A 14,620-nucleotide genomic window follows, 5' to 3' on the forward strand; every position below is an offset into this window, starting at 1 on the left:
TGATGAATCCTTATAATGAAATTGTTTTGCACGACTTTACGAATTCTTGAAAGTTTTAATTTAGTTCGCTATATTTAAACAATTGATTTTATATGCTGTAGCCTGTACATGTTGGCAATATAGTGATAGACTATAGTTGATCTTCTTGCAGCGAGTCAGCTTTAATTGGATCCATTATTCATCTTGATTATTGAAATAATCCTTTTTCCAACAATGGAAAGTTCATAAGCCATATAGGTGTGTCGGTAGCCATTTCCGTATCTGTATATGTTGTTGCTCTATGTTAAGGCTGCAATCCCAGCATCCTCTTTTCTTGTGTTATCAATTTAAACACTGTGACCCTATGACACTTGCTGTTTAAGGGTTATGAACTACATCAAAGGATTATTTTTCAATTTTTAAAATTTTGTTGCATGATATTCATTTTGCTTTTAATTTGCAGGTTATGGCATTGGAGCTTGGAAAGTACAACATCCGGGTTAATTCCATTGCACCAGGACTTTTCAGATCTGAAATAACTGCTGGGCTGATGGAGAAAGATTGGCTCAACAAGGTAGCAGAAAGGACCGTCCCTCTAAAAACCTGGGGACAGATAGATCCAGCAATGACCTCTATTGTATATCTATTAGCTAGTGACTCCTCTGCATATATAACAGGAAATATATTTATTGTTGATGGTGGTGCGACTCTCCCTGGTGTTCCACTCTATTCCTCTCTATAATATTAGTTTGTAAATTGCTGTCAATGATGCATCAGTCGATTAAGTTTGGATTCAAAAACTGTGACCATATTACAATTTCTAGTAAATATTAAGAGGGTGCAATCTACAATTTTAAAAACCTGATATACTATTTTACTTGCAAAGTTGCATATCATTGTCACGTTTTTAGAGGTCCTGTCTTAACAAAGGCAAAGAGAGCTAGAATCCATCTGAAAGTTGTTGAAAGCTTCGAATTTAGATATATCATATAATATATATTTAGGAGATGGTTAAATTTGTTTCCAACAGCTATTGTGTATTGGTGAAATTTTCACATTGTATCATTTATTTAGTTTTTGGCTTATTATGAGGAAAATGTATTTATACATTGATAAATGATAAGTTTTTTTCAAAGAAATTGAGTCCATTGCCTTATATTACCTACATATCCATTACACATTATTTACCTCAAATAATGTTTGATTCCCTGATTAATTTTCTTTATCCATTTATCATACCTATATCTGCACGTATTTTTCATGTATTTGATTTGGACACTCATTTGACCTCTTTTATGATTGAGCTTGACTTTGATTGCAAACTTGTATCTTTCATATTTGGTTAATAGGGTCAACTAGATACAAATTTGTACAATATATATTGTTATGTCCTTAAGTGTGAAGGCATTCAATTTATTCATTGCACACCATTTAATCATATTCTTTGATCATTCCAAGTATTATCTACATTTAAGAGTGGAACACTTTGGTGCACTAAAAGGGATGCATACATCCTACTCCATCGGAGTGGTCAATGCATTTGCAGACCTCTTGTCTTGGTTTGAACCTTTGTCAAAACCAATTGTGTATGAGTGTAAGTGCCATTGACAAGCTAGGGCTTTGTAACGTGAGGCCATCGTGAAGATGAAGACCGAATCCTCACTTCTTTTGTTTGTCTCCCACTCTTGCTCAAACTCTTGCTTTAGCTCTTGCTACATCTATCTCCTATCCAATCACATCCTCTTTTGCTTCCTATTGCTCCAAGAGTGACTATTAAGTCTTGCACCAAGTGTGTCCAAGTATTCATCTCTTCTTTTGAAGAGCCTTTGTTGATTGCATTGTTGCTTTATATACTGACATTTGCTAAACCTATAAATAGGTTGTATACACAAGTGTTAATAGATGTGTCAAGCCAACTTGCACAACTTGTTGAACACCATTCTAGCTTCCTCAAGGTTCTTAGGCTTACTATAGCGGATCAAAGACTATCCCCTCCATCCTTCACTAGAAAGTTTTGAGTAGGCCCCCCTACTTGAGTTTTTTCATTGCAAGTTTGCTTCAACAAACATTCTTTCCTTTTCTATGCTTATAGTGAAGCAAGCTCCAACTTTTTCCAAGTTTGTCACGACGTCTTTCGCAAAGGTCAAAGGTGCACCTCCTCCAACTTTGTCTTAGGTTGTGTCGCCTACATTCTATGAGACATGAATGTTTAATTCACTTTAGTAGATTTTGATGTTGATGTCTATCTTCACATGATCCCTCATACTTGCCTTGGTTGAGCTATTGGATGATAATGCCAAAACAACTTCATAATTGACTTTAGTTGTTGGTGAGGCACTTTGGGTTGTTGTAGTTTTCATTCTACTATACTGTTGACCTCCCCCTCGTATGATCAAGATTGGGAGGAGGATGATTTATAGGGGGATGATTTGTGAGTCAATTGCTTCTACGTTTATAGATAAGAGTGTGTTTGTTTGTGTTCCCTTCTGTTTGTCTTTAAATGTTTTGCCCCTTTGAAGGACTCTTGCTCTTGGGACGTCAAGACAAAGTGTGTTATGTGATAAACTTCCTTTTTTGTTATCATATTCTATTTTTTGTATATTGAATTTCAACATTTGGAGATAATACAAAGTGTTAGGGGTATTTAGGCCCTCCTCTAGTTTGGCTTGAATTTTATTTTTCGTTGGCTTCATGTGCTCTTCTTCAGATCTAGACACTTTAGCCTTGATAAAATATCGATAAGTAGTCATAAATCATATATCATTTGACTCTTATGGATTGTGATGTTGAATACTTTGATCTCCTCGTTTATACTTGCTTGTTAGAATGTTGTGGATCTCATGTGTCACTTCTTGTGGGGTGACATTCCACGGAAACATCTTGTTATGTTGACATGTCAGTGTCTCATGTTCCCCTTTGAGCAACACAATCCATTATAAGGAAGTGCTAACTATATCTTATTGTCCTATTGTCTTTATATTATACCTTTTTTTGTATATTCAATTTTTTTGAACTATTTTCTTGCCTTTGTCGGGGTCCACCCACCAGACTATTAGATCCTTTTGTCCTATTCCATGGCTATCGAGCCTTTTCTATTGTACCAATGTGATCAGAGTTATCATAACATACAACAATTGATAGCCTACACAATTTTAAGTCACCCTATCATACAACTAGCTAGCCTTTGCTACTTGTATTGCCACACTCTAAAGTGGCCCTATCTTACACTATGTGGCTTTTGCTACTCATATTGGTGCAATCTAAAGTTGCCCTATCATATAACTTTTTTAGCTTTTGCTACTCATATCAATTCAATCAAAATTGCCATAACATATGGCACTCTAGCATAACAAAACTTGCTACACACACTAGCATACTCTTGACGACAACTATCTTATCATTGTTTCTCTTTCATTTGGCATTCTCATCTTTAGCTTGCATGTTGGATGCAATCTTGCAAACGTTTCAAGGTCTTCCCCTTAAGTGATACTCCATGCAGACAAAAGACCCTTTGACAAGTTTTTATCTTGCATCTTCAATTATAATTGTCTGTTCAAGTGTGAGCAAAATGTATAGTCAGCCCTATGTAATTCTTCATCACATGATGCCTTTACCTACCTTAACTGAAAAACTAAAAATTCACATAGCCCTCCACGTCCCTTTATCTGTTTTTTGTTTTCCAATTTGATTTATTGATCATGCCTTCTTGGTTCAAATTTGTCATGCCTACAATTTAGAGTGCAAAAACACAACTACTATTGTTTTTTTTTTTGAAAGATAATTAGGTTGCTTTCACACAAGACATGTTGCAGTTAGGGTTTATGGATTAGTAGACCAATAAGGTACCTTACTCATGTTCAAACTAGGTTATCATATCGGGTCTCACTCATCACACTTAATATCACTATCCACATTGAAGGTGATACCTTAATGGTTCAAAAATAAAGATTTACATTACTTCAAGGGCTCAACCCTATGAGTGTCTTAATTGGCGCAACACTGCTAGCACTAGTATGCTTAGCAGCAACATCTTGATCAAATCCTATACCGATAATAACATTACTGCAAGGGTACTCCTACCCTATCATGAACAACATTCTTAGGTCTAAGTTATATTGGCATAACTTTAATTCTTTTAGGTTAGCCATGGCAATCATTCTTTTAAGGTATGTTGGGTTGCATGTGTAATTTCAAAAAAATTGAGATCATTGTGACATTCCACGTAAGTTCCCAATTGATGTGATTCAAGTCGTATAGGTGAATTAATAGATGACCTATTGGCAAGGTAATCTTGCTTTCGAATTGAAGAATTAAAGTGGTCCTAAAACACAATGACAATACTAGATGAGTATACAAGTAATGAGGGGAACAAAATTGAATCCTATATGGTTTGGTACCCTCATAGGATTTACCCCATTTAAAGACGTTAAGTTTTGAATAAGGAAACATATTACAAATCTTGTAATGAATGATAAGATAGATATGTATAAACCCTTATTGGCGTCTAAGCAAATATATCATACAATACATATTATATCATCATTACATTAGTTTTATATTTTTGGGTGAATTGATTTTGGATCATCATATGTATTAATTGTTATCTAATAAATTTCAATAGTAGATTAAGTACATTAAAAATCATAAAGTAATTATTACAAATCTTGTAATGAATGATAAGATAGATATGTATAAACCCTTATTGGCATCTAAGCAAATATATCATACAATACATATTATATCATCATTACATTAGTTTTATATTTTTGGGTGAATTGATTTTGGATCATCATATGATTAATTGTTATCTAATAAATTTCAATAGTAGATCAAGTACATTAAAAATCATCACACACACACATGCACGCACACACACACACACACACACACACACAATTTTCTAAATTCTCAACCAACTAAATATTTACTAACCACTAATTAATAACCTAAAAAAATCTCAAGTACCATCTATACTTTTCACACACACACACGCACGCACAAACGCACACGCATACGCACACGCACACACACACGCACACGCGCGAGCACACACACACACAATTTTCTAAATTCTCAACCAACTAAATATTTACTAACCACTAATTAATAACCTAAAAAAATCTCAAGTAGAATCTATACTTTCCACACACACACACACACAGACACACACACAATTTTCTAAAATTTCAACCAACTAAATATTTACTAACCACTAATTAATAACCTAAAAAAATCTCAAGTACCATCTATACTTTCCACACACACACACACACACACACACACACACACGCGCGCGCGCGCGCACACGCACACAATTTTCTAAATTCTCAACCAACTAAATATTTATTAACCACTAATTAATAACCTAAAAAAATCTCAAGTACCATCTATACTTTCCACACACATACACAATTTTCTAAATTCTCAACCAACTAAATATTTACTAACCACTAATTAATAGTCTAAAAAAATCTCAAGTACCATCTATACTTTCCACTATCAATGAATAACACTAAGCACATTACCTACTCCTAACCACATCCCTAAACCTTTCTAACCACACTTCATATTAATCCCTTTTTCCTTTACCCAATACTAACCCTTTTCTTACATGTATTCCTAACACAAGACCTTAATAAATAAAACACTCATCCTAAATAAATAATAAAACACTCCACTTATCCTAACATTACAACCCTACACTTATTACCAACCCATACTCCACTTTCCCAAGTGCCCAATTCTCTCTCCTTGGCTCACGTGCCCAACATGCCTTTCCTAATACTAACATCCTTCCTAACTACATTTCCCCAAAACCCAAAGACCATACTACCTACACCGTCTTTCCTTATCGCTAACTCCTAAACATTTAATTAACATTATTAATTTAGTTTTCTAAGCTATGCATATACTTTCTACGCCTAAACCTACATACCCATCACACCATGCACCATTAAACTGCAAATTTCCTAAACTACTCATTTGGCTCCTCAACCCAAGCTTGGAGGGTTGGCAAACCACATGCTGAGAGAAATAAGCCAATCAAGGTAGTCATGCCCAACATTAGCAACAAACAAAATCTACTTAACAAAAAATAGCTCTTGAGGGGTTCTTGCTTTGTTTTAGAGGATGATTTAACCATGAGACAACAAGTAGAAAGAAGAATGGAAATGGAAAAAATCAGAACAACTAGAAATGAAGGTAAGAGAGCTTGGATGTTCAAGGGAAAAGCAATTATTGCTCATTTTGGCCACCGCTCCAATGAAGGGCAGCAAGAAGGCAACAAAGGTGTGACAACAAACACTTTAGCAAGCAACAATACAACAAGATCGGCAATCACGCTTAGCGATAATAACTCAACTTCAAGTCTTTCACATCAAAACAAATAGCAATCAAGCTTAACCCAGGCGTCCTTAAGTTTAGTTTGTTGGAATTGCAGAGGTTATCCGTGGAGACGTGGGCCTGGGTTAGGGCCTATCGTAGAAGGCAAAGACATTATTTGTCTCATAGAGACACATGAGCATGAGGGATGTAAGACCCCATTGTTTGAAGGCTACTGGAAGATGGCAGTGTGGAATGAGGCAGTGGGAAATGGTAAAAGTCATGGAGGTATAATGGTTCTAGTAAAAGAAAGAGAAGTTCATGCCATTCAATTGGAAAAGATTGATTCTAATAAACAATTTATATGACTCAAAATTGTGGAAAATAACACTCTTCTCAGGATTGCAGCCTGTTACTTTGCTCCACAAGTATCAAAAACTTATAAAAAGTGTGGCTTAGATCACAATGACCCCTATGTTGCGTTAAAGAAAGATGTTACTATTTTTTCGCAACGTGGGGATGTTCTTTTTGTTGGAGATTTCAATGCTAGGACAACAAATTGGCAAGCAAGTATTTTCAGCTCCAAAGTAAATGATAACCCTATTTGGCTCACAGAAGAAAGAAATCATCAATGGGAAAGAATATCCGAAGATGCTAAAGGATGCAATCATTTTGGGGAGAATTGATCACTCTATGTGGCACATTTGATCTCATAATTTGTAATGGTTTGGCTATATGGGCTAAGTCGGGCAATTTCACTTGCAACACATACAACGGGGCAAGTGTGGTAGATTATGTAATTTGTTCGCATAATTTGTATGAAAATATTGAAGAAGTTGAAATTGGAGAGCACATTTGGTATCTCAAATCAGATTATAGACCGCTGTACATAAATTTGTATTGGGCAAAAATCCAAGGCCCTCAATACCCCCCTTCTTAGGGTAGAATTTTGTTAACTTCAAAAAATAGTAACACTTTCAGAGCTACTCTTGAGAAACTTTGTATGGGACACCCTATGTATAAACATGGTGTTAACAGTCATGATTTATCAAATTTGATTCATGAGGCTCTTTCAAAATGCAAGAGTGCAAAAAATAAAAAATCTAAAACTAATTTTTTTTCTAGCTAATGCTTGGTTTGATAAGGAATGCAAGAGGGCTAGGAGAAACCTAAGGGAATCAAATAAAACTAACCTTGACATTAAGGCCTACAAACAGATCCTAAAGAAGAAAAAAATCGATTTTATGTTCACAAGGAGAGAGGAGCTAATTTTCTTAGGCAGAAATAACTCCAAACGTTTTTGGAAAGAACTCCAACCAAGGAGAAAGCAAATTGAAAATAATATTACTGCCACCCAATGGTTTGAATATGATAAGAAACTTTATGAACAAGAGGGTGGAGTGGGACAACCACCTTTGGTCAATGATGATACAAATCTTTTCATGGTGCAAGAGATAGAGATAGGGATTAAGAAGTTAGGTGGAGGTAAAGAAAAAGACCTTAGTGCGCTCCAAGCAAAATATCTGAAGTGGGGCATGAAAACTCTTGCATCACACATCACTGAAATTTTCAACAAAATCTGCCAAGAAGGGTTTCCAAAAGATTGGACAATCAGCCTTGCAATACCACTTTTTAAGAGTGGTGATGTTAACAATCCCTCCAACTATAGGACTATAATGATCAATCCCCTATTTGCTAAACTTTTTGGCAGCATGATAGAAACTAGGATCAGCAAATGGGCAGAAGAAAACCATAAATGTGCTAAAGGGCAACCTAGTTTTAGGCCAAAGCACTCGACAGTGGATCACTGTGTCATTTTTAGACACATTATTGAAAAAGAGTGGGAGAAAAAGGAAGAGGTTTTTTGTTGCTTTGTTGACTTTAAAAAGGCTTTTGACACCGTCCCAAAGACAAGCTTTGGTTTAGGATGGAAGAATTGGGGATTCCTATACATCTCAGAGCTGTTGTTCATAGGATGTACGAAAAGGTGAAAGTCAAAATTAGAACTTTAGATGGCATTTCAGAATGTTTTAGGAGCAATATTGGGGTCAAATAGGGCTGTCCTTTATCTCCTACTTTGTTTGGTTTATATATTGACAAACTAGAAGACTGGTTAAACATGCAAAAGGGTGAAGGCATTCAACTAGGTGAATTTGTTATAAAGCTGCTCTTATATGCGGACGATCTCATTTTAATTGCCAAATCTGCCGACGATTTGCAAGATCATCTATCTTCTCTTGAACGCTTTTGCAGAATGGTGGGGATGTAGGTCAATATCAACAAGACTAAGGTTATGATTTTATCTAATAATAAAAAATAGCATCAACATGAATTTTATTACAATGGAAGTGTTCTTGAAGAAGTTGCGGAGTATAAATACCTTGGCATCGATTTCAACAAAAAACTAAGCTGGTCCAGCTGTAGGTATAAAAGGATATTAGGTGGGTGGAAGACTTTTTATGCTCTTCAGAATAGGTTCCGTGAAGTGGAGTGTGGGATTGGAAAACTATTCAAACCTTGTTCGGTCTTCTTGTGCTGCCAGTTGTTCTTTACAGGTGTGAATTATGGGCCAGCAACACTACTATAGCACAATAAAAACAAATCGAAGGAATCCAAAAGCGCTTGATCACAAGAAAGTTTAAAATCAAAAGCACTGTTCCATACGATATCATGCTAAGTGAAATGGGTGCTGCTCCTATTGAGGCACTTGCTATGGTTCGCCTTCTAAGCTATTTAAAAAGAATCAAAAAAATGGAAGAGGATAGATGGCCTAAAGTTGTCTTTAGTGACACACTATGTACACGAAAAAGGACATGGATGCAAAAAAACATCAAATGGATGAGTAAATGGAATATTCAATTCAATATGTGCCCCACAAATAATAAAGAAATAAAGGTCTTTGTTATGGAGAAATTCTACAAGAGAAATTGGGGAAGCGAGATCGGGAGGAAGAAACTATATTATATAAATGAGTTCAACCCCACTTGTGATCAACTCCAAAAAACATACATAGGAGCCAACATTCTTGGAGGGCTAAAATTCTTATTGCTCAGCTGAGACCCAAATCTCACCAACTCCGGTGTGAGACCAGGCGTTGGAAGACGCCAAAGGAGGCTTGGGAAGAGAGAATTTGCAGAGTTTGCGATTCTGGGAAAGTGGAAACTGAACAACAATTTATTTTAGAATGTGAGGCCTACAAGAGTAGCAGAGATAAATTTGCGGATACTATATGTGATAGTTCTTGGCATAACTTATTCAATGAAGAGTACATTGAGCAATTGGGTGGACTCATCATCATCATGCACAAGAAGCGAATAGTGCTACTTAAGTTTGCTTGAGTTGTCTTGCTGTTCCATAGGATATTTTTAGCCTCATGGATGTTAAAATTTTATCTATCTTTATCTATCTATCTATCTAGACTTGATTCCGTCACCCAAGGTACAAGCAACAAGAAGGACAAGGTGGTAGGCAATGAGGACGAAATGTTACCCAAGGTGAAAAGTGGCTAGGGTGGTGGCCATCATAGGTGCCTTGGAGTATGAGAAAAGGAGGAGGGGGTGGGAATCACATGATCCCTCTCCCTCCTTAGCAAATCAAATATGCTTAATGACATAAATGAGTAAGGCTAATTCCATAGAAATATAGCTTTATCCTACGTGCTTCATTTTTTTATTTGTTTTATAATTTTTTAAAAATTTCTTGAGCCCACATTCATGTGACATCCTCTTGCTATTTGGTTCTTTGAAGAGTTGTTTTAATTTTTTTTTTTTTATGAGAGGGTCGATGCATATTATTTTATAAACTCTTTCTCCCATGTTGAGTCACCTGACATTGGGATCAAGCTTCATTTGTTGTACTTGTTTCTATAGAGTATTTCTTGTTGATGTTGACATGTCCTGCATTTATGCATTATATATATATGAATATGGATTTAGGGGTTGCTTAACTATTATATTCAATTGTTAGTTCTATTGAAGCTACTTGAAAACATAGGTAACTAAACTTGAAAACTCAAGGACTTGTTCATACTTGTTCTTTGATACAATTCCTAAATTTTATAGCTTACATTTGAACAAGATCCACTATAACATCTATTAGTGCAATCCTTATAATGAAACTCTAAATGAAATTTCTTATTCAATTAATTACAATATAGAACTCCTTTACATGAGAAATCACAATTGAATGTATTTTCCATCTACGATGCAAAATAATCATGATTTTTTCTTTACATGAAACTCTCTCTTTTCTTTCATATATGACTATGATGATGGACAACTTCTCCATTCCAAAGCAAACTAAATGCCCAAAAAAAAGAATTCTTATAATGCAACTACAATGTCCACATCCCAATTTCTTCATTCCTTTCACAAGACTATATTCACAATAATATACATCTAAATGATGATCCTCCTTTACAAAACATTTCACAAAATAACAATGGAGGACTTTTTATCACAACTCAATACATAATACCTTGAAGGAAGAATGCTCCTTCCAAATGCACTACATGTTGCCACATCGTTGCTTCACCAATGTAAGGGAGGATACCTAATTTCCTTTCATGGATCCAAAAGCACAAAACCTACAAAAACATTTACACAAGAACCATGGAGGCTCACCTCCCATCCTAGGCTTCTAAGAAGCCACCCACCGAGAAGGAAAAACAAGACTCAAATGGGTTACACTACATTTCACAATGCATGCAAAACTCAATATCACAATACATTTACAATCCCCCCCAAGGTTTAACACAATGATGTTATTCTTAGATTAGTTTTGGCAATTGAGTGTCAACACACTTAAGATATTTACTAAGTTCACATCGAGCTAGTAATACATACCAAGTATAATATGTATAGATGTCGAGTTGCAATGAGTGCTGAGTCACTCATGTGTGGAGTAGATAGACCATGCCGAATGATTCAAGTGCCGAGTAAGTAGTTGATGCCGAGCAGTTTAGGTGCCAAATCAGAGACAAAATTTTAGTATGTGTCGAGCATCAGTAACCTTAAGTGTCGAGTAACATAGATTTGATCTAGTTGTTTGTGATGGCACAAACAACTATGTAAACCATTCTTTTTCTGATTTATGGATAGATCTCGAAGCTTTAAAGATAAGGATGAATCTATTTGGGTTCCCTATGAAATCAACATGCAACCAATTAGAAAATTGGAAAGGTTAAACAAAAAAAAGAATGAATCTCAGCCATAGATTCATACCTAACCCTAAGCCACCAGAGTCATTATAAGGAAGATGAAGCCCCATATTCAAGTGAGGAATGCGAATGAAAAGTAGAAGGAAGAAAAAGGGTGAATTAATCAGTGCTTGGAGAAAAGATCTTGAAATGGAAGTCTACAAGTTGGGAAAGACCATTGAAAACTAGGAGATTGAGATACATCTCATACTACATCAATCAAATGAAACCATCGAGTACTTTGAGCAACTACTGAAATCCCCTTGATCCAGTAGAGATACATCGGGATTGGGCTACATAAGCACTGAAGAAGAAGAATTATCCAAAGCCGTTGAGGAAAGGAATAATAAAGGTAAGAACTCTAAACCTACTTGTCATCATTGTGGTAAGAAAAGACATACAACTAATGTTTGCAAGAGCAAGAATGTAAATCAAAATGGTAAGTCTAAGCATGACTCATTGTCACAAGTGCAACAAATAAGGTCATCGGGCACATGAATGCACAACCAGAACTGTGCATGCACCAAAATTTGAAGAACACTACTACAATTGTCATAAATATGGACATAGAGCCTTTGAATGCAGATCCATGTCCACATGGTTATCAAGGAAGACAACAAAGGTAAGAAGGTATGAAAAATCCTATAACTGGGATTACAATACAAGATATAGCTGTCACTATTATCAGGAATATGGACATATCCCTAAGAATTGCATTAGAACACACTTTAGTGGTAACTACAAGAGATGGTTGAGTCAAACCACATGTTTTAGCTGTCACAAGACTGGTCACATCAACAAGCATTGTCCAACTAGGTCAAAGATACCTAATTCTAAATTTGACAAAGGTAGAGGCAAGATAGATGTTAAGCACATTAGGAACGAAATGAACAAGACATGGAAGAAGAAAGATGCTGGTAGTACATCAAATGAAGAAGGGATCACTTCACCCAATGGGTCAAGTGGTCACACTTCATCAAACTAAGTAGATAAGAGGTATGTGGGACTGATACTTAAAGTGTTGCATCATACATCAATTCCAAAATAAATTAGCACTAAAATGATTCCATTACCATGAATTAAGATGCATGAATTCATGGTTAAAATCTTCAAGTTTCATGATGTTTTCGAACAAAAAAAATCCTCAATAAATGCTGAGTAAATATTAGTGTGTGCCGAGCTGCTGATCAAAGATAGTTAGAGCCAAGTTAGCAATGGTTGCCGAGTGAGGGAAGTCACTATAGGTGTTGAATGAAATATAAATTGTGTTGATGTCGAGTTTTACAACTATACACAACTAAGCATTAGTTGCAGAGTTTTGAAGGGTATAAGGTTGATTTTCACCTCATTTCTCATCATTATGAACTCAAAGCAAGAATGAGCAAAGCAAAGAAGCAATCTACAAACTAGTTTAAATAACTTGCAAGGATCCTAGCAACAATTAAGAAATAGTTCATTGTATCTTAACGATATTCTTCATAAGTCGAGTTGCGCAATTTTAAATTTGATAAACCCTAGTTTTTCAGAATGGCTTCTAGTTCAAAAACTGTGAAAGAGAAAGATGCATTTGATGTTCAATTAGTTAGCAATGAAGTTAAACACCCAGATTTCAAAGCTATTCTAGAAGTTTCCTATAAACAAGACCTAGCTGGAGCATTATCCACGATCCTACCTATAGTAATAATGGTTCAAGATGTAAGGAAATTCTACAACTGCAAAGTAGGAGCCATAGGTGACATGGAAATAAGACAAGCATATGACAAATAGTGTGAAAATAGAGTTTTGAAGGAAGAATTCAAGATTGTGGAGAGAAAGGGTTTGTTGCATGCCCTAGATTTTCCCATGGTTTTTAAAACTGAATGGATTAAAATAGTTCTCAATAGAATTCATGATGGATGTCTGTGGTTAGAGGGTGGACCGATCAAGATCTCAAAAAGGAGTATCCATAGGGTTACTGGTTATCCAACCATAGATTGGTCCAAGACATTAAGAAGTGACTCCAAAGAGGCAATAGAAAAAACACAGGTGCAAAATAGAACAAGCGTTGTATGACCATTGATACCATTACATATCCTTTACTTAACTTCACCGTTAGAGTTATTTCCCACAAATTTTATCAATCAAGTAGGTTAAACATTGTGCCCTGCATAGCAGTGGATGTTGGATACAAAATTGTTAAGAAAGATCACACCTATGATCTTGCAGAACTTCAACTTCCATAGATAAATAAAAATCTAGATGCCATTAGGAAGACAAAAAGTGCACAATGTAAGTTTGGATCAATCCTTGTCTTTATATTCTTTTATGTGCAAAATGAATTCCCATCTTTTGGTAAAATTGGATGGAAGACCAACATATTTGTGGCTATCCAAATCAATGAGTATATTGAGAAAATGCAAGACAATTTTGAGTCAATTATGAAAAGCTATTTTTAAGACTTTAAAAAGTCTATGAAGCAAAGATTGAGGATATTAGTTTCCTTAGTAGAGAAACACTACAATGATATGTGTTTCCTTGTTGATATTGATTACACATATATTCAGGCAACAGTAGCTAGGGTTAGATGACTAAGACCTCTAGGCTATGAAATTAATGTGGACGAAGCCTCAGTTGCCATAACTACACTCCTTGTTGAAGAAATTGACAAATCAGCCAAAATATTTGGTAAGTATGATGTTGTAAAGTCAAAAGTTGAAATAGAACTAAAAGCAACCTCTACATTGAAAAAGAAGGACAAAATGGTAAGAAAACTAAAGGCCAAATTTGGTGAAGAGGCATGAGATGAAGAAGAGGTACAAGCACTAGAACCTTTAGCTTTAATCCAAGGCATGGGTAAAGATCAAGAAGAAGAAGGTGTCGAGGAGGAAGAGAAAATCAAAGAAGCACCAACCCAGTTAGCACCAAAGAAGAGGAAGACCAAGGCTCAACCAGTGACAAAACCAAAGGCAAAGAAAACTGTTGAGCCTAGCCCAATAAAGCCTATAGCTTCTACCACTAGAGCAAGCACAAGAGAAACCACACAAAAGGCTAAGGAGAAAACAAGGCAGGCAGAACAAGGAAGACAAGAGCAAAAGAAACAAAGAAGGAAATATAATGCTCAACCTGAAATAGATGATGAAAATA

The 14,620-nt window shown here is 35.6% G+C and overlaps 1 protein-coding gene across 2 annotated transcripts in view; it reads left to right on the top strand.

The window, feature by feature from the left end:
- Positions 1-1,006, top strand: part of LOC149562230 (uncharacterized) — a 55,519-nt gene extending 54,513 nt beyond the window's left edge. For both annotated transcript variants that reach the window (XM_089825770.1, XM_089825771.1), the window contains exon 3: positions 443-1,006. In XM_089825770.1, coding sequence (XP_089681896.1) covers positions 443-721 — 279 coding nt within the window. In that variant the 3' untranslated portion in view covers positions 722-1,006. The remainder of the gene's footprint in view (positions 1-442) is intronic.
- Positions 1,007-14,620: the final 13,614 nt, after the last annotated feature.

Source organism: Cupressus sempervirens, chromosome 4 (genome assembly GCF_028749045.1).
Source record: "Cupressus sempervirens isolate cs-2001-9-10 chromosome 4, ASM2874904v1, whole genome shotgun sequence".
Classification (NCBI taxonomy): Eukaryota; Viridiplantae; Streptophyta; class Pinopsida; order Cupressales; family Cupressaceae; genus Cupressus; species Cupressus sempervirens.